The 21,617-nt window shown below is 41.3% G+C and overlaps 1 protein-coding gene across 4 annotated transcripts in view; it reads left to right on the top strand.

The window, feature by feature from the left end:
* Positions 1-21,617, top strand: part of TLK1 (tousled like kinase 1) — a 114,525-nt gene that overhangs the window by 81,209 nt on the left and 11,699 nt on the right. For 3 of the 4 annotated variants that reach the window (XM_075609085.1, XM_075609089.1, XM_075609088.1), the window contains 9 exons: positions 4,127-4,202; positions 5,740-5,786; positions 10,000-10,095; positions 10,711-10,800; positions 11,754-11,858; positions 14,799-14,909; positions 15,810-15,946; positions 17,118-17,306; positions 18,269-18,335. In XM_075609085.1, the coding sequence (XP_075465200.1) occupies positions 4,127-4,202; positions 5,740-5,786; positions 10,000-10,095; positions 10,711-10,800; positions 11,754-11,858; positions 14,799-14,909; positions 15,810-15,946; positions 17,118-17,306; positions 18,269-18,335 (918 nt within the window). The remainder of the gene's footprint in view (positions 1-4,126; positions 4,203-5,739; positions 5,787-9,999; positions 10,096-10,710; positions 10,801-11,753; positions 11,859-14,798; positions 14,910-15,809; positions 15,947-17,117; positions 17,307-18,268; positions 18,336-21,617) is intronic. The other variant, XM_075609086.1, reaches the window with a different exon arrangement.

A 21,617-nucleotide genomic window follows, 5' to 3' on the forward strand; every position in this document is an offset into this window, starting at 1 on the left:
CGGGGATGGAGATGAAAGGAGCGGGAGCGCCGGGAGAGGTGAGCGGAGGGGGTGTAATGTGCGCGCGTGTGCACAGGGACATCTCACTCGGCGCCGCCGCCATCTTAGGCGCATCGCGAGGGAGGAAGGGGGTCCGCTGCGCGGGGATGGAGATGAGGCGCCGCGAGGTCCGCTGCCTTTTCCCCCGCCGGGGATGGAGATGAGGGGAGCGGGAGCGCCGGGAGAGGTGAGCGGAGGGGGTGTAATGTGCGCGCGTGTGCACAGGGACATCTCACTCGGCGCCGCCGCCATCTTAGGCGCATCGCGAGGGAGGAAGGGGGTCCGCTGCGCGGGGATGGAGATGAGGCGCCGCGAGGTCCGCTGCCTGTTCCCCCGCCGGGGATGGAGATGAGAGGAGCGGGAGCGCCGGGAGAGGTGAGCGGAGGGGGTGTAATGTGCACGCGTGTGCACAGGGACATCTTCTCACTCGGCCCCGCCGCCATCTTAGGCGCATCGCGAGGGAGGAAGGGGGTCCGCTGCGCGGGGATGGAAATGAGGCGCCGCGAGGTCCGCTGCCTGTTCCCCCGCCGGGGATGAAGATGAGGGGAGCGGGAGCGCCGGGAGAGGTGAGCATAGGGGGTGTGTGTGTGTACACAGGGGTGACCAGGGCTGAGAGTGTGTGTGTGTGTGTGTGTGTGTGTACAGGTTGTTGTTTCACAGGGGTGACTGTGAATGTGTGTGTACACAGGGGTGACAGTGTGTGTGTGTGTGTACAGGGTTGAGTGTGAGTGTGTGTAGTGTTGAGTGTGACACTGAGTGTGTGAGTGTGAGGGGGTGACTGTGTACCAAGGAGTCCTCAGAGGTTCTGGGCGTGTGGTGTGACTGCAAGTGTGTGAGAGTGAAGGAGGTGATGTCACAGTGGGACGTACCTCTTGGCCAATGAGTCACGGACCAATCAGATTCACCGCAGATAGCACTAACCTCACTAACCATTCGATTTTATATATTAAGATATCTCCAGAAAGCATTATTACAATACAAGAACATACAATTACATTCAATGCTGAGCAGTTTATTAAAATAAAATGATAAAACAGAAATCCCTATACCAGTGCTTTCCAACCTTTTTTTGGTTAAGGAACTGTAAGTGAAATTCTGAGGAACTCCAACCATCTCTAATAGCGCGTCTGTTATCAGATGCATTGTAAATTCTTCTGTATTTGATACAATTTTCAAATTACCAGAAAATTGCAGAGAATCCTTTAGGAATGCCCGGGGAACCCTATGGTTCCTGGGAACCCAGGTCGAAAAACACTGCCTTATACTGTATCTTACCATATGTCATAGGTTTTCCCCCCAGTGAGGTCATTGGCGTAGAAAGAGAAAATTCACGTGTCTGCTTCCAAAACACAAGTCTGTTGAATTCCAACCTATAATTGAAAAGTAGGGCTTTTTATTCTGACTTCCCTTCATTGGGAACACCATAAGCCCATCCCTGCTTTAAATCGGCTACTAGGTTGACTGTTTTATGACTTGGAAAGATAACCTCTCTTAAGATGTTTAAAAGGTGCCTACATGTATGAAAGACTTCATATCTTAATTTGTCTAATCCTTGACACACACAAGTCAGATCAATAGATTCAGATAAGTTTGCTGAATGTAACAAAACTAATGTTGACTGGCATGCTCCTAAATTTGAGTGATAGATGGATATCTGTCGCTGGCTACTTTTTGTAGACCGTGTATATCGAGTTGCCTCAAGGTTTTGGCCTCATTGTATTAGTCTCCCTAAAAACGATTACAAATATCTCAACGTTATTATGCAGAGTACGTGTCAGGTCCCAGAATCCATATGTCATAGCTTTTGAACGGTCGGGTTGGTCACGCCCCGTGGCACTCTGTAGAACCTTTCCAGGAATGCCTTTGAAGGTAGCTTGTTTATAAAAATGCCAGGAGTGCCATAATTGAATCCCATCTCTGGCAAAACAAATGCCCTAATCTCTAGATTCTATCAGTCCCATACATCATCACTGTCACCTGTTTTTTGAGTAAAAACACGCCTCTGCGTAAGGGGGCATTGTCATACTTTAGTTAAACAAATTAAAATGATATACAATTGTTTTGTGGGCAATCAGGGATATTCCCCTCCCTCTCTTTGTAGATCTGCACAGACCCTGGAAGGTTCTTGACCTGTCATAAACCCAATATCTTGTAATTTTAAGACAAACGGTGAACTACATTAACCCCTGAAGCACCCGATTTCTCATGACACTGTTTGTTTAAAAAATATATAAATAAATAAGTCTGGCTCCCTTTTTAAGGGTATAATTTATGCCTCGGGGTCCTGCTACTAAAGCCAATATTGTTTTTGGAAGCATGGTTTAAGTTGGTAATTTTTTTAAACCTATCTAGCAGACTTAAAGCCATATGTACCGACTGGTGCCACGCTATTGAACGTTAAATTAAACATTAAGCTCCATTCAACTCCTGGATGTATAACATTCCAGCTATTTCTGCAAATATACAGTTATGGTTAATCCACAAAGTGAAAAAATAGAATACATGTAATGTGTCAGTTTGGGAAGCCAAACTATAGAGTGAAACTTGACATTTAAATCTATCGTAATCAGTAGCTTTTGGTTCTTGCTTTTTGTGTTTCGTCTGCATCAGAAAAGTACTATTTATTTCCCCAATTTTTGATGGAATAATCATGTTTACAAGATTTCAAACTTTATTCTATCACTACCTATTCACAATACAGTGTAATCTAACTCAAAGTAGCAGTAAGTGCTCTTATTTAAGATGAGTGTGTACAAATAAGTAAGCATTTTGAAAAGCATGTCAACTGTTTAAATACTTTTGATACCTATAGTATCTGGCCCAGTTTTAAATGTACAATACCACATAGTCAGCAAGGTGAATTTCGTGGGGGCCACAGAATGGGGAACTGTTTGATAAGGGTAAGGAAAATACTGACAGAGAACCAATAAAGTTAACGAGAGAGGGGCACTCAGGCTGTACAAGCACTTGCTGAACACAGTGACATCCCGCAACAGAGCAGCCAGAGCAAATCAAACCCCTCCTAAGTCCAAATTAAAAAGTTAAATAAAAATACTTACAGGTGTCGGATTTGAGTGTTAAAAAAAAAAAAGTCTCATTTACCCAAAATAAGACCCCTTAAACATGTTTCTGAGATGTGTTCACTTTGCCCCTTTAATGGGGAACACAGTGTTTATTTGTTCTAGGTCTTCCTTGCATAAAGAGCGTCACTTCTGTTCCCTGAAAGATCCTAATATATTTTGAAAACAAATACAATACATAATAGTTTTATGTGGGCTTTGTAAATTATTGTACCAGCAATGCGCATTCACTGTTCTCTTGTACGGTGCAATCCCAAATAAGACCTAATTGAAATGACTGCTGTTTTTTTATGGGATATATCTAGGTTATTAATACCTTGAAAAAAGAAAAGGAAAAAACAGCCAAGTGCAAGTATCTTTCAGTTCACATTAAAACATGAGAGGCCTGTAAGTTTTCCAAAGGTCTGTACGCTGTAGTTTTCTTCCAATGGACAAAGCTGAACATTCTTCATGGATGAATCACCATTTCCAACAAATCTGCCCTATATGGCTACCAGATCTAACTGAAATCAATAAACAGAACTAGTCTTACTCTATAGCTACGAAGCAACTGTGATGCAGTGAAAAAAAATCCATTTAAGCCCAATAAGTTATAACATTTTTATAAATAAACGTGTAGAAAAAAAAATAAGTTGCATAAAAATGTGTACTCCATAAATGTAATATGTAGTGGATGAAAGTTTAGCCACTCTGCCACTAGCAGTGAAAGGGTTAATTCGCAATTTATTTTCACTTGTCCCTGGAGACGTCATACATGCGCCACACCCATTATGAGCTCAGAACTTTTCAAAGGCATATGAAAATGTATTCAATGCCCCTCATTGCTTATACATATGTTTATTACATGAACCTAAACATAGTATCCTGCCAGTATTACAACTTAATCCCAAACTGAATGAATGATAGAATAAGTTTTACTAATCATGACTGGGATCGTGTGTGGGATCATTTAACAGTTTTGGCCAATACTATGCTGTACTGTAATGTTTCCTGATCTTTGCTTCTAGACTCCAGAAAAGAAGCAGCCAGACTCTTCGAGAGGAAGAAAGAGGAAAGCCGAAAATCAGAGTGAAAGCAGTCAAGGTAATAGAACAAAAGTGTTCTACAGTAAAGGCTGCAAAGCACTTGACCAGGGGTGGCCAACTCCAGTCCTCAAGGGTCAGCAACCGGTCCGGTATTAGGGATATCCCTGGTTCAGCACGTGTGGTTCAGTCTGCGCCCCCCTTCCTGCTCCTCCTCCTTACCTTGTCTTTGACGTCATGTGACGCGCAGCATTGCCATGGCAACACGTCGTCGAAGACAAAGTAAGGAAAGTTGCAGAGGCCTTGCGCGATCTCCCAGCATTTAATTTAAATGCCTTGGGGAAGTGTGGTGCCTCTGCAACAATCGCGCCCCCCAGTTTGCGCACCCATGGTCTAGACCAGCGGTGCGCAATCTGTGGGGCGCGACCCCCAGGGGGGGGGCGAGACTGCCGACGGGGGGCGCGGGGTTTACAGAGGCCCCGCGCGCTTCCCGAAGGCACTTAAATTAAGTGCCGGGGGAGCTGCAGGGCCTTTGTAAACCATACTTACCCGTGGCTCCGGCGGCTTCCTCCCGGCGTCGCCATGGCAACGCGGCGTCAAAATGACGCTGCGAGGTCATGTGACGTCACGTTGCTATGGCAACGTGACGTCATTACGCCGGTGCGAGGGTAAGTTGGGATTGGGGGGGGGCGCGGGAGTGAGGGGACAGCCGGCAGGGGGGCGCAGGGAAAAAAGTTTGCGCCCCCCTGGTCTAGACCATCTAAACCAAATTCGTTCTTTGTAATATCAGTGCATAAAAATCCATTCAAAACCATTAATTATATTTTCTGAAAAGTAAAATACTATGCATGCTCATTCCCAGTGACGTCTTAAATGCTTAGGAGAAGGGGATTTTATAACCAAAGCGCTACTAGAAATAGGAGGATACAGAGGAATCAAGAATGCCCTGAATCCGTGTGAGAAGAGACATAAACATACAACTCTTGCATATCACTGCACTGTATATAGGACACCAGATAGTGAATTATACATATATACATACATACTCTCCATACAGTGCCACCCAAGTTACAATACAAAGTATATCAGTTAATTCCCAGCAGCAGCACTGCTCTTGTCTGATCATTGTGCTGTGAAGTAGGGGATATTTCACACATGGCTACCTGCAACTTCATTGCTGCTGGACCAGTGAATAAATGTCATGACCATGTTGCCCTTTTTTCCTTGACTTGCCAGATGTTCATGGCTATTTTTCTTTTGAGAAAAGTTCCCAGTTCTGATATACCTTAAACATAATATTATGACTAAATGAGTCCGCATCCTTTCCATACGAAGGCGATTCATACACTGGTCCTGTTTTTACCAGTTTGGGGAATTTTTCCTGTGACTAGATGTTAGTATAAAAATGTATATCACATAAATATATGAAACGAGCGTATTATCCAGACCACTGGACATAAAGGTGATCATATGAAAAAGGGAATCTGTTAGAGTTTCTTACATGTGACTTCCTAAAAAGTGCCCTGCGGTCTAATACACATTTGTTTAAATGGTTATCATGCATTCTGTGAGTTTATTTTTTATTTATTTTTATTTAGGAAAAAATAGTGTGAGCCGTGGTCACAAAATTAGCGACTATTTTGAGGTAAGTTTCCATTTCTGTGAATAATCTCTGATTTTGAATGCCTGTTGAGGAAGCGAGTGTAGAGCCGACACCAGCGTCTGCATTTGACAAATGGGAAGATGGTTTGTTGCTCCAGAATATCCCAAGTTCTGGTAAGCGGCAGAAGGGCGCAAGTAAAAATAAGATGCAAGTTCTTGTGCGTGTAATACTGTGCAATTTGTGCGTAAGAAAGGGAGCAACTCCTGCCTTAAACAGATTAGAAAGCTCCGAAACCTCCTGCTAAAAGACAATGTAACTTGGGGATCTTAATCAGTCATTTGAGTTCTTTAGTTAATTTTGCACTAGTTTCTGGTAGTTGCAAATCAGGCAAATATCAGAATGGGACATTTGGTCACAGCTGTCCCATCGCTGCAGCCGCTCCGCCACTGGACCCTCCACCGCCAGCCGCTTCTACGAGAAAGCGAGTTTTGGGGCAGAGGGGTTTGTTTAAGGGTAAAGGGTTAATTGTCGGGTGTTTTTACCGGTTAGAGTGAAAGGTTTTTAAGAAAGGGTTGCATTCGTATTGGGGGGGGGGGGGAGTTTAGGATAAGGGTTAAGGTTGGGGACTTATCTTAGCAGCCGGCGGCTGAGTGTCCTAGCAGCGAGGTGAGCAGCGGCTAAATGTCCTAGACCGGGCAAATATTGGCTACATAAAATTAAAATAAAATAAAGCTTAAAAATCTCCGATATGGGAAGACGGCCAATGATCCCTTTAAACCTGTATTTCTTTAGTTGCCTGTTTCCATGTAGGAACCCTGCTAACTAATACTGTTACATAGTTTAGTGTTCATAGAATTTTTTTTCTTTTTTTTTTCTTGTTATTCTGTGTCCATCAATGTGATGCACTTGGTTGAGGATTGTGCCACACCAAGGTTTCGGTATAGTTTGGTTGGGAATCACTGTTTACGATGTCAGTTTTTGAAACTGCTTTGGGAGAAGTATGGCTGCTGAGAATAGGCTGTGTGTTCCTGCAATAGCCAGCGGCCTATTTTGTTCTCTAGTTTCCAGCTGTTTTTGGCCATCTTTAAAAAGGAACAGTTAGGTTTTTTTTTGTGCTTCTCGATGACCATGCATCTCCATAGGGTAATAGGCCACTCCCAGTTGGAGGTAGGATGCCAATGAGCTGATCAAATGGGACTGCATAAAGTTACCTCTCCTATTCCTTCAGTTGCTTGTCCACCACTTGCTGGTAGGATACAATCGTGTTGGGTTTTGAATTTCAGAGGGTTTTTTTGGGGGCCTCCTGTAGGCCGCCCATGGTGATCTAAGTCAATTACTCTACCACGGGCCGCATATGCCATCCTGTTCGTAACCAGACCCTGGTCAAGTTCAGGTCAGAACTTCTTTCTTTATTGATGTCTGTATTCATTATTAAGAACACTGTTCTAAACATTTTCAGAAAATATTTATACAAAAGAAAAATAACAGTTGAGCGTCTCTGCCCAGGGTAGACACACCAATTGCAAGGCTGACCTGGGAAAACTATCATTCCTTTGGAAGGCGCCTCCTCATTTAAGGACCCGATGGATTTGAAATTGGAGAGTCTATTCAAGTTGTTCACTACGGCGGGCACGGCATCCAGATCAATCTTAGCGACTACCTGTTTAGCACGAACGATGGTTCATGAGCCTTCAGGAGGTAATTGAAGACGGCGCTTTTGGCAAAAAAATCTGAGGGATGGCTTTTTTGGAATTTGTAGTTGATCTCTTTTGGATTCAATCGGGCTGCTGGAAAGATAGTCCGCCTTATAAGTAGCAGCTAGAAGAGCACCAAGCCTGAAGCCATGGTTCGCAGATGCGTCGTCAAAGTACAAACTAGTATATATACTATTCTTCAGTAGACCTCTCTTTGGTCCAGAATTAAAGCAAGTATCGCCAGAATTTCGGGAGGTAAATGAGCCATCAAGTTCGACAACAAAGAATGGCTGCTCACTCTAATTTAAAGAAGTATTTTTTTTTACACCAGGCCCCCCAAAGGACATAGGTTTTCAGGTAAAACATGTGGGTTTTCTGGGCAAGTGTCTGGGCAGGGTCGCCACAGTTCAAGGAATGTCAACTACTCCTTGGAAATAGGTTGGTTGAGAGGCAGGCTTCTTCTCTTCAAGGAGATATGGATGCAATTACCCACTGAACGCTGTAGTCTCCAAATAACATCAGTGTGGTATGCAATAGAATCGCATCGTCAACCTCCTTTGAAGAGATTACTTCCATCAGAAGTACCCAGAGATTCAGAAAAACATACTGCACTATGGGAGTGCATTCAGATTTTTTTACTGAACAAAGTTATCAAGAAAGTATCAGAAAAACAGCAGGGTTGGAGTTTTTACTCTACGTCTTCATGTTAAAAAATAAAAAAGGCACATTCAGGCCGGTTCTGGGCCTAAAAGATGTAAGTGAATCCATCAGAACAAGACCGCTCAAGGTGGAATCAGTCAGAGATAAACATGATATAAGAGCTAGACTAATTGATCAATAGATGAAAAAGATGCATACCTATATATGTTTTTGTGACCTAATCAGAAATAACTTTGGTTTTTCATCCTGGGCTCTCAATACCAGTTTACAGTTTGGTCTCTCGACAGCTCCATGGGTATGTACAAAAATTCCTTTCAGCATGTCATAAACAAACATTGATATTTGTTGTTTCATATCTGGACAACTGGTTAATCTGAGCAAGATCAAGGGAAGAGGCAGGGCAAAACGCAGACCCAATTTAAAAATTTTCAGCACATCACCGGTGGGTAATAAACAAGTAAAGCAATCTTTTTTTTTTTTTTTTTTTTTTTTTTTTTTTTTTTTTTTGCCACAGCAAAAAAAAAAATCGGATTAATAAATCTCCTGTTCTAATGTGCGATATGAGCGCAATAGTGTGCTTATCGGCAAAAGTGGAGAAGATTATACATCAGGCATACCAGATACAAATTGAACATATTGGCCTCAGCTGAGGCTAGTTATGGGGTACAAGTCCTTGAAGCAGTGGTGCAGTAAGTATCCCTCCCCTCTCCTTTGATTGGATTATTTTGGGATGTCCCTCTGGTGCTGCATTGTCATGGAGACGCACAAGAAAATCACCATGACTGTCCATGCTTTGTTCCTGTCTCAGGATTGTCCTGCTATGTCGGTCCTTTTTCTCCTCCCTCCGTGTATATTCAAAGCTGGACTAGACCTACAACTGCGAAAATAGGAAAGAGAAGTGACCTTAGTCCTATTCGGTCAGCTAAATTGTCTTACCTCCAACTCTGCGTCCCTATTACCCTATGGCGATGCACTGTCATGGAGAGACCAGAAATAAATGTTTTTTCTGATCGATTTACTTCCTTTGTCTAAGATTTGGTGGATGGCGTTGAACCTTTAATGATCATGAGCTACTAAATGCAATTCTTTATGATATGACTAACTCAGGGGTGGGCAACTCTAGTCCTCAAGCCCCACCAACAGACCGGGTATTGGGTATATTCCTGCTTCAGCACAGGTGGCTCAGTCAACAACTGAGCCATTGATTGAGCCACCTGTGCGGAAGCAGGGATATCCTTAAAACCTGACCTGATGGTGAACCTTGAGGACTGGAGATGCCATCCCCTGGACTAACTTGTTGATGACCTGCATTACAAGAATTTTTTTTCTTCTTAATGTTTATATTTGAATTGTATTTGTTGTACTGCTCAGCATACAACTTTCAGGCCTTCATGTCTGTGATAATGAACATACCTTAAAGCAATTCATTATTTTTAATTTTTTATACAGTTTGTGAACCAGAAATCCCTAGAGCTGAAACGTTATATTTTAAGCTCTGGGGGACACCCTCCGAGATACTTGCTGGTAAAGGTAGCAGCATTTCAGTTCTGTTCTGAGGGCCCACATCATATTTATATATTAACAAAAAAAAAAGAAAAAGTGGATGGAGGGAGTTGGGAAGGAGGCATTGCTGTTTTAACTTCTAAAACAATATAGACGGACGGATATTAAATTAGTTTATTTTTTTTGCATCTCTTGCTAAGTGGTGCTGCTGATTGAACATCAAGTTTTTTTTCAAGCGGAATAGTGGGTTTCTTTAACCATTAGCTACTTTGAAAGAGTTGTGGATGAACCATTGTATGGGTATTATGTTTATTGCATTGTGTACAAGTGGGGGGTGGGGGTGGGGGATTGCTTTTAGTACTTATTGTAACCTTATTGTGTCTGGTTTTTCTCCTTAGTACCAAGCTGGGAATGGTTCCAGTCCTGTCAGGGGCCTACCTCCTGCAATCCGGTCTCCTCAGAACTCACATTCACATTCCACACCTTCATCCTCTGTGAGTCGCCTACTCTGGACTCTCCTCTAGCTTAGATAGCAGCCTGTGCATGTGTGTGTATGTAATATGTGCCCACTTCACCCCTTTACTTTCAGAAGGTCTTGCTACCCATTATAGTGCAAGTACATTCTGGATGTGTAGGGGTTATTGTTTTTTCACTTCAATGTTCAGGAAGCCTTGGGAACGTTTTTGGTTATAAATCTACATAGTGGTCAGTACTTGGTCACACCAGCAGTTACAATTGACCTCCGACTAATACATTGGCTAATTTAAGATGTACTTTCCTCAATACAAAACATGTCCCAGGAAGCAAGTAGTGTGTTTCCTTTTAATGTATGTTGACTTGATAATGTCTCTCTCTTTTTTATTTTTTTATTATTGTTTATAACATCTTGTAAAATCTGTTATTGATATTTGCTCCCCAAAACAGTCTTCCCACCCCTATGTAATTCCCTGCTCTAGCATCTTCTTTGTTCCTGCACTGTTTTTCTATGCTATTCTATGAGCGGACATTCTCTCATTTTGTACATGACAAAATAAATTTCCAGTAGTCATTGAATGACCCAGTGAGAGACGTGTAGAATTCTAGTAATATTCTGCGTCATTGTATTTAAGGTCCGACAGAACAGCCCTTCTCCTACGGCATTAGCTTTTGGGGACCACCTTCTAACTCAAACAAAGCAGTTGTCATATAAATTGATTCAGGTAAGTAACGCACACACTCAGTCTCACACTCACTGTTTCTAAAGAACTTCTGCCTGCAAGTTAATCATTGTTTTTCTAAAACGTTTCCCTGTCGGAGACCTTATACATATGGAAAGGAGCAGTATAACATGTTGTATAAAAACTCTGATCGAGTTGAGCTTTTTTTTATTAGATGGCTTTTGATAAAGATATTGTTGCCATGACTGTGCTTTTCCTGTGAGATAAGATTGTAACTGCTTAGAAATGAAAATAACGAAAGCGTGTATGTTTGGCATTTAACACTTTCATAAAACAGGGATGGTGCCAATCGGGGCATATATGATTATTATGATTAGTCTGGTACTATCGGTCCACAAACAATAGGTTGGGAGTTAAGGGAGCATGGTAAGTAAAGGGGAAATTGGGCAGTAATTTCTCAGTGTCTTGGGATCATGTTTTCTAACCTCTGGGGGGAAATTGTATTGGACAGGAGTGGCCAACTCTAGTCTTCAAGGGCCACCAACAGGTCAGGTTTCAAGGATATCCCTGCTTTAGCACAGGTAACACAGGTAGCTGAGTCAACGACTGAGCCACCTGTGCTGAAGCAGGTAGAGCCCTAAAACCTGTCATGTTGGTGGTCCCTGAGGACTGGAGTTGGCCACCACGTGGTATAGGACATTCTACAATTAGGGGTGGAAAAAATGATGTTGAATGTTTTTTTAATTTTTTATTTCAATTATAACAGAAGATTGTGTGATGGTCTAATTATGCCATGTCACATTAAGGTCTTCAATCTTTGCTCATTACTCCAGTAGACAGACTGAAATAAAAGACACCTCTTAGACCATGCAGAGAGGGAACAGCCTGGGTACTGTACATTGCAATGGAAATCAATCAACTGCATGCCCCATAGGCACCAAAGGCTTAACAAATAAAGTTGTTGTCTGTATGAAATAACAATTTCTTTCTTCTAGACGGATCTCACAATGCTGAAACTAGCAGCCCTAGAAAGTAATAAAAACCAAGACCTGGAAAAAAAAGAAGGCAGAATAGATGATTTGCTCAGGGTAAGTAATAAAGTAAGAAACATTCTTGAGTAAATAATTAATTGGACTGGCACAGTAGAATAGCTAAATATTTTCCATCTACTTTATATTCAGAAACCCCCAACATAACACACATATACAGTATGCAATACAGGTGTGTGTGTGTTTACACACACTGTAGTATATCTATACACACACAACTATTCACACACACATCTACAGTGGTGTGAAAAATAAAGTACACCCTCTTTGAATTCTATGGTTTTACATATCAGGACATAACAATTATCTGTTCCTTAGCAGGTCTTAAAATTAGGTAAATACAACCTCAGATGAACAACAACACATGATAGATCTATCTATCTATCTATCTATCTATCTATCTATCTATCTATCTATCTATCTATCTATCTATCCATCACACACGTGTGTCCAGTCCTTTCACCAGCAGCATGCTCCTTAGAGAAGCGCAGTGAATATATATATATATATATATATATCTCCTATAGGGAACCATGTTAAAAATGGTTTTTGAAGCAAAAAGTGGCACTGTGTGCTCATTTGCATGTCATTTCCCAGAATCCCTTGCTGCAGTGGAAGTGCTGTATGCTGGGTGATAATGGGGAAAGGCGGGGTTGCAGACCTGCCTAAGGCCCGGGCCATAGAGGGGGGGAGCCGTGCTGCACCGCGCTGACGCTGAGGCTCGCCTGCAGAAGCTGTGCGATTCCATGCACATACAGGCGAGCCAGCGTCCGCGATCGGAGGTGGGGGGAGACTGAGGGAGGCGGGGCAGTGACGTCGCTGGGCCAATCGCCCGCAACGCACTGACGTCGACATCACGACGTCACGGCGCCGTGACGTCACGGCGCCGTGACGTTGACGCAGCCCCGCTCTCATTGGAGGTTTTCAGCCGACAGCGCGCTGAAAAACAGCTTGGCGCTCGGCTGAAAACTCCAAAGCCTGAGCACGCCTGCGGACGCCCCCGTGAGCCCCCTCTCAAGGCATCCTCATTGAGGATGCAGGGGCTCAGTGCTGAGCGTCCGCACGCCTCAACACGGCCTGTCCTTCTATGGACTCGGCCTAAGACATGCAGATGAGCATACAGTTGTATTTACATTTGTGTGTGTGTGTGTGTGTGTGTGTGTTGTGAGCTTGAGACAAAAGGTGGCACTGTGTTCTCATTTGCATGTCATTCCCCAGAATCCCTTGCTGCAGTGGAAGTGCTGGGTGATAATGGTGAAAGGCAGGGTTGCAGACCTGTCTAAGACATGCAAATGAACATACAGTAATATTTCCATTTGATATATATTTTTATATATATATATATAATGCGCGCGCACACACAGCGAGGTGCATTAAGATCATTCCTAACCTAACATAATTTTTTATTTTTTTATATCCACCAAGCTTAATTCTGCACTATTTTATAATGGTTTGCAGGAGAGCCTTGAGAAAATGACCTTGACTGTTTCAGTCACATACGAATAGCTGCTCTTTTAGAGGTTAAATATAATATTGCTTCTTGTAGCAGTCTTCACAGCTAATCTAGGGCTTCTATACATTTTATGAAATGGACATTCCATAAATAACCATTGTGCATGTTCTATAAATATGTTGCGTAGATAAATCGAGAATGGCAGTGAATGTTAACAAGCTAGTTTCAGTGAACATCTTCAGAAAGCAGAGCAGGATATGTTGTTCTACAGTGCTGGTAGTGCATATAACCCTTTTATCATTTAATTGTATTAATATGTACTTCCCAATGCAAAGATTCACTAAGCTCAGACAAGGGGTATGAGATTGATCTCACGTTAACTGATATTCCAGTCCATGGCATTTAACGCAGGATCAAGCTCGGATACATTTATTGGCGCTTGGTGAAACCCAGCCATGGCATTCCCTATACTTTCCCAGTCTTACCGAACACAGACTTACTTTTTAGCCCCCCATGTGCTTTATTTATTTTTCTTGAAGCAGCAAGCAATGTTGCAAATTGTTTTAACTTGACTAATAGTCTGTAGTTTTTGGTACTACTTTTGGGGGGATTTTTGTTATTCATATCTGGCAGAACAATATGGTTGAGGTGGGTCAGTTGTATTCTAGCAAGCCAATACAAATACCATTGTATTTTCTGGACCGTAGCATTGGTCTCTTTATTTTTTATATTTAACTTTTTTTTAATCCTGGCTAACAAACATTTTAATATGTAGGTAGCTGGGGAGTTCCTGGTACTCCAAATGATCGTATTCGTTTCCATGGGATTCCCCAATCTACAATATTATAATAATGAATAGGTCAAAAACATTCTACTTGACAGCTCTGTCATTTATTTTTATTTTTTGTATTTTTTATTTTTTTTGTGTGTGTGTGGCTTTTTCCATAACTTTATTGCGCATGCAATGCTTTCGCCTGAAGTGCTTTAAATCTAATACTGGTTTTCAGGTACATAGAGAAACTTGACATGTCAATTAGATGTAGTGTGTTATCCTTAACTTCTACATGAGTCATATTGCAGCCTCATTCCTCCCGTTAACTTCCATGTTAAGCTGTAACACATTGAAGATTCACACTTGACACTGAGCTAGAGTTTCCGCCTGTCATTTAGAAAACATATATAGACAAAATGGGGTATTAGACACAGGGATGTATGACGACTGACTCTTCCTTTTTGGTCGTAGTCCGTTCCGTGCTAAACAATGTTAAAAACAATTCATTCAATAGAACATCTCTCGCACTGCCTTATATCGTTACGTGACCTAAACCAAGTCTATCCAGGGCAAAGTACAGCTACTATTGAAGAGGCAAACGTTTTGTTAACGGCTCTTCTATAACATATTCATTAGACGACATGCTTCATATGACTTTAAAGTGCCCATAACAAAACAAAGTAAGCTTGTGAACCGTCTTATAATATTGTAAATAAAATTTTTGGATTTCGTTACCTATATTTGGGTTTTTAATCTTACATTGCAGACTAACTGTGATCTTAGGCGACAGATAGATGAACAGCAAAAACTACTTGAAAAGTACAAAGAGAGGTTAAATAAGTGTATCTCAATGAGCAAGAAACTTCTAATTGAAAAGGTGAGTTCTGGATATCATGTTTTCATTATCCAAAGTAACAGAGCTTTGACATTGTAAATGTTGTTTACAGCTAATATTTTTTTGTGTGTACACGTTTAAATATATGTATTATACACACACGCGCGCGCGTACACGGATCACTTAATAGTGCACACATGAAATACATGCTGATATTGATATAATACATATCTGCAGGCATTAAAGTAAATATCGAGATGGGAATTCTTGTTCAAAGAGCTTACAAGCCAACACATTTATATACAAACAAGTATATCTTGTATGCCCATGCTCCGCAGATATTGTACTGCTGTAATTGGGGTGAAAGGTTACATGTCCTGGAAAGATTACTTATGAACATCTCTTGGGAAATGTTTTAACCCTTTTGATGCCACCAAAGGTACAGAATGTATTATACTGCTAAAGGCTTTTAATTTATAGCTTTTCACTCTTTTTTTCTTTTCTTTTTTTTTTAATTTATTTTTTACTTTACCAGAGATCCCCAGAACTGATCTGCAGTTCCCAAACTATTTATAGTCCTATTTTTGCTAGAGGAGACAAAATGGCCACACCGGTCCACTTTAGCAGCCAATAGAGCCGCAACATCATTAAGAGATTAATGTTGTGCTTTCTATTGGTGGCGTATTGCCATATTTCTAGTCCTTTTTATTTTTTGCATGTGTCTGACAAAAAAAGGGGGGGAATTGGGGGTTTCCTGGATGTATGAGAGAGGGAAGATCGGCTCAAAGGAACCCGTTGTTTCATGTAATACAAAGAATAAAAATGTATTTAAAAAAAAATTAATATGGAAAATTGCTGGTTTAATGAAGCCTGCTGCATCGGGAACAGGGCTTGGTGAATATGGATTGAAAATAAACTCCACCTCTTGCGTGTTTTCCGCAGAGCACCCAGGAAAAGCTGGCGAGCAGGGAGAAGAGCATGCAGGACAGATTACGACTGGGACATTTCACAACCGTCCGACACGGAGCCTCGTTTACTGAGCAGTGGACAGATGGCTTTGCTTTTCAAAATCTTGTCAAGTTAGTCTCCTATTTTTTTTTTTGTCATGGAATTCCTAAAATTGTTCTAGTTACTAGATTCATATTAATCGGAGCCAAATGAAGTCACCGTTCTTCACTGGCAAATGAATCAGCAAAGCAAAGGTTTGCAGGGCTTTGTTACAGCTTTTAGCAAAGAAATCTGCAACGTGGCGTATCTGATTTTAAAAAGCCCATTTACAATCTAGACCAATTAAGTACTGATGTTATCCTTTAAAGGCACCTGAAATGTCCATGCAAAAGAACTAATGGCATGCTTACTGTATCTTTAAATCACACATTCATAGAGTAGGTTTAATAAATGTGTTCAGCATTAGGAATGCATCACCACTTATTTTTCATTTCTGAAGCGTGATAATTTAATTTCTGCGTAAATAAAATGTTATATATATAGCTCAACCCCGTTTATAACGCGGTGCTTGGAGTCCAAAGAATCACATCGCGATATAAGTGGATCGCGTTAGAAATAATGTGCAATTGTATGCATTGTACAATAAAGTATTTAAAACACCCATAATCGTGTTATAAAGTATTCATAAATACAAAACTTGGAAGCCACGCTTGCATCGCGTTATAAGTGGATTCGCGTTGTAACGGGGTTTAGCTGTAGTTTGAGTATGTTCTGGAAATGTTTGCAGACAGCGGGAGTGCAATTTATTGCATAGCTGCTGTTATTTGTTATGGGTTTCATGCAGTAGACGACTATGAAAAACCGTGAAGCAGATCTCATGGTTGAACTGCTAGCCAAATAAGAAGCCACTCTAACCTCCGCAACAAACTAAACACCAGCCATATAGCGTGTAGGTTTGCAGTGGTGGGACATTAAATCATTAAAGTGACCTTTTTCATCCATAAACTCTCCTAAACCACGTGTAGCTCTGCTGTACTCCACTAATTGTGACATACAATTCTATCCAAGGTCTTGCTATTCTGTAATGACATTTACATAGTGATTCACCAACACAACACACACATCTAAAGTAATTAGAACAGATCAATGCATTCATATACAGGTTGCCTGGAAACTAATAAAGGGCATACATCTCATACTCGTGCATTCTGCACGTTGTGTTCAAGAGTATTTTCAGTGTTATTATTATTATTATTATTATTATTATTATTCCGGTATATATTTATATTCATGACTTAACAGGCAGCAAGAATGGGTGAATCAGCAAAGGGAAGATATTGAGAGACAAAGAAAACTACTGGCCAAGAGAAAACCTCCCACTACAAACAATTCTCAAGCTCCCTCCGCCAATTCTGAACCAAAGCAGAGGAAAAACAAAGCTGTAAACGGAGCAGAAAATGACCCATTTGTAAAGCCTAGTTTACCCCAATTGTAAGTCTATTGCATGACCTGTTTATTTATGTGTATGTTTCTGAAACTTGCAAATGTTTTACATGTACCAGAAGACAAAAATATTCACTTATAATATTGAACCCATTTGCTGTTCAAACCTCCTGTGATTATCTTGGAAACCAATGTGTCTAGTGAACTCAAACTTCTCTTTCTGAAACCTGTTTTGGCACATTTTAAGCTACTTTTCCCATTGTAGCAGTGAGTCATTCTATTTTTTTCTGTGAATGTGTCCGATTTATGAACTCTTACCAAACTGTTTCAAGTGTACGTGCGCACTAAGATACAAAACGTGCACGAATATGCAAAAATATGATTTTGTTACTTTTTGTTTTATTTAAAACTACAATTTCCAACATTTCTTTAACTGGAGTGACTTCTTTTCAGTGAAGTCATTTTTGTGGCTGCTAAAGCTCTCAATGAACTTTGTTCCAAATATATTTAAAAATGATTAAATATCATCCTTAAACTATGTCTGGAATGCAAAGCTTTTCTTAGATTAGTTTCAGAAGAATTGCAGAATGATTAAACCTCTGCATCCAGGGACGGTGGCCTTTCCCCCCCTCTCTTCCCTCCCCCCCTGCCCCCTCCTCCCCCCCCCATCCCCCGGTTAATTTTGACTATTTTAAACCTTTGTTATATCTCTGACTGATTCCAGATATATTGTATCTATAAACTTGGCCCAACCAAACTGGCTTTGGAAGTCCATGCGTATAAATTATGGCCAATTGCAAATTCCCGTGTCTGTATTGTATATCACTGTTACTCTGTCTGTGAGATATACATAAACACAGTTTTTGCCTTTTAATTTGCTTTGTTATGCTGAAAAATTCAATAAAAATTTAAGTGGAGGGGGAAAAAAAACCTCTGCATCTTTTGCATAACAATTTCTGAAACGGGCTCACTGGTTTTCTCATGAATTTTTATTTATTTTTCTTACCCAGGTTAACTTTAGCCGAATACCATGAACAGGAAGAGATTTTTAAACTTCGACTAGGACATCTGAAAAAGGTATGTGTCTTAATGTACAAGTTTAGAGGCAATCCAAGCAGCTTAAAAAATGAATTGCTCTTTTTTTTTTTTTTTTTATTGCAGCATATGATTACCTTGATTGAAAACTAATTACCTAAGCTGCCGATCGATTAGTTCTCCTGTGATTGATCAGCAAAATCCTGCTTCCCAGGGTTCACTAAATGGCTTCCTTTCAGTTTCAAATCAATACTTCAGTCAGTATAACTCAGCAGCTACAATGTTTTCTTATATATTATTATAGTAATATTATCTATTATTACAGTTTACAGCTCAAACTGCTGGGAATGTTGGCAACAAATTATCACAAATAGGAAAGTGGTACAAAGATCTTGTACTGCTGGGGATGTGGGCTTAAGACAAACAGCCAAATGGTACATCCAATATGACAAAAATATACAGTGAAATACTTATATATTCTCTTCAAAAAGGGTTATTTAGTTAAACCCTTTGGCCAAAGCGTTGTAAGCCTGCAAGCCAAATCAAGGCATGACCATTAGCAAGTCCTAACACTTACCTGATTAAAATTCTCATTTACCTCTATTTGGAGGGAGAATTACCACATTGGATCTGTCCAAACCCAGTAACATGAAAACGACCTGCTAATTTAGAAAGTGGGGAGGAGTGAGCTTATTCTCAGTATATTTAAACTCCTTAAAAATAGTATTAAGTGATGAATTTTAAAATAAAAAAAGGTAGTGAGTATTGTCTAATACTACAGAACTGATATATATATATATATATATATATATAATTAAATGTAAATACAACTGTATGCTCATCTGCATGTCTTAGGCAGGTCTGCAACCACGCCTTTCCCCATTATCACCCAGCACACAGCACTTCCACTGCAGCAAGGGATTCTGGGAAATGACATGCAAATGAGCACACAGTGCCACTTTTTGCTTCAAAAACCATTTTTAACATGGTTCCCTATACACACACACACACACACACACACACACACACACACACACACACACACAAACACACGTGTTATTGCTTGGTTTGCTCCTTTTAAAACACCAAGCGATTGGGTTCTTCAAAGGTGAAAATAAATGCAAATCCTTTGTAGAATGAAAATGTGATCTGAAAACTGGTTAGTGCTGCAGTGCCGTGTAGTTACCCAATGTTTTATGAGACACAACATGGGTGCATTTATCTTCACTGACTTGTTGATAAATCACATCACCCTGACACCATATAAGGCAGGGGTGGCCAACTCCTGTGCTGAAGCCGGGATATCCTGAAAACCGGACTTGTTGGTGGCCCTTGAGGACTGGAGTTAGCCACCCCTGCCTTATATGGTACTTCCCCCCCTCAAACACCACCATTCCTTCAGGATAGGTGTATACCAAATAGGCTACTTGTGTACTTATGGACACGTGAGATTTGATGGCCATTTTGTTACTTCCTATAGGCAACGGAAACACCAGCAGCAAAATATGTAGGTATAGTATGTCAGGAACCGGGTACCCAGAGCTAAACATAGTTTTGTTCCTGTTCAGAGGCTCCACTGGTTCTGTAACAAAATGGATTAATAAATGTTTTCTTTAAATATGGGTAGTTGGAGTGGCTGCTTTATTAATGGCCTTGCGTCAAAAATATAACAGTAGTATAACGAGGGTTAAAAATGTTGTTGCAATTGTGACTGTGACACACAATCTCCTGTACAGTATGTATTGCATACACTTCCATCCCACTTCAGCATGCTCGCACAGAGCTGCAAAATATACGTTTGAAAACATTGGCCAAATCAATATCTTGTAAAATATCTCTGTATATTATTATATCTGACTGCAGACAAACACCCTTGGCACAAAAAAAAGGACCTGCAATGCAATATCTCACATCAGGACAATTAGACCTTGTGTCCATGTACCGACCTCATCTTCCATAGTATTTGTCAGTGTCATTTAGCGATTTAAACTGGTGGTACAAAAAAAAATTTGGGGAGAGGGAGAGAGAGAGTTGCATATATTTATTTATAAAATGTTTTACCAGGAAGTAATACATTGAGTTACCTCTCGTTTTCAAGTATGTCCTGGGCATAGTTAAGATGACAAATAATACATGGTTACAAATACAGTTACATAAGTGAACAGGGTATACATTATATCAGCGGAGCGCAAACTGTGGGGCGCGACCCCCAGGGGGGCGTGAGACTGCCGGTGGGGGGGCGCGGGGTTTACAGAGGCCCCGCGCGCTTCCCGAAGGCACTTAAATTAAGTGCCCGGGGAGCTGCAGGGCCTCTGTAAACCATACTTACTTGTGACTCCGGCGGCTTCCTTCTTGCGTCGCCATGGCAACGCGGCGTCAAAATGACGCCGCGAGGTCATGTGACGTCACGTTGCTATGGAAACGTGACGCCATGACGCCGGAGGGCGGGTCAATGGTGGTTAGGGGGGGCGCGGAAGAGAGGGGACCGCCGGCAGGGGGGCGCAGGGAAAAAAGTTTGCGCCCCCCTGCATTATATACAAGACATTGCATGTACAGTTAAAGATAATATGTTATAGGCGTATGTAACAGTTGCAGACCAGATTAAAATGTGAGGCGGCTTTAGCTTTGAAAGAACCGGTGGTGGCGATGAGAGTTGTTCTAGTTTTTTGGGGTGAAATATATGAAATTATGAAACAATGTTGATGAAAACAAAAGTGGAATTGTTACATGTTGAAGCAATTTCACTCTAGTATAGCTTTCTTAGGCTAAGTCCATAGTGACTTTAGCCGTGCTGAGGCTGAGGGAAAGCAGGTGCTTTCCCTGGCCTTAGTTCGCGCGCCGTCCGGGGGCGGGCCAGTGACGTCACGGAGCTGGTTCGCCCTCATTCGGCGAACCGCTCACGTGAGCGCCGAAACTAAAACTGACTTGTCTGCTACGCTTCCGCAAGCCTGCGGAAGCGTGCGCGAGCCCCTGCTAAAGCCGCTCTCATTGCGGCTGCAGGGGCTCACTGTCGAGCGTGAGCGCGGCTTAGCACGGGCGCTGACCATGCCCGCAGCCTTAGGATGAGGTAACTGGGGCTGGCAATCTGTACACCCACATGCAATGTATGAAACAGAAGACATGTTGGTCATTACTACCAGAAAACTACATTTCATTTGATTTAACTGAGTCCTACCGATGTTGTTGTGTTTTTTTTGTTTTTGTTTTTTTAACATTATCGTTGTTGGCTGTGAGGAGAGATGTTTTGTTTGTGACCTCTCCTTGTATTTATTTTCAGAATCTAATGTACCTGTGAATTATCATCAGATTCCTACGTCGGGGTAA

Source organism: Ascaphus truei, chromosome 7 (genome assembly GCF_040206685.1).
Source record: "Ascaphus truei isolate aAscTru1 chromosome 7, aAscTru1.hap1, whole genome shotgun sequence".
In the NCBI taxonomy this organism is placed as follows: Eukaryota; Metazoa; Chordata; class Amphibia; order Anura; family Ascaphidae; genus Ascaphus; species Ascaphus truei.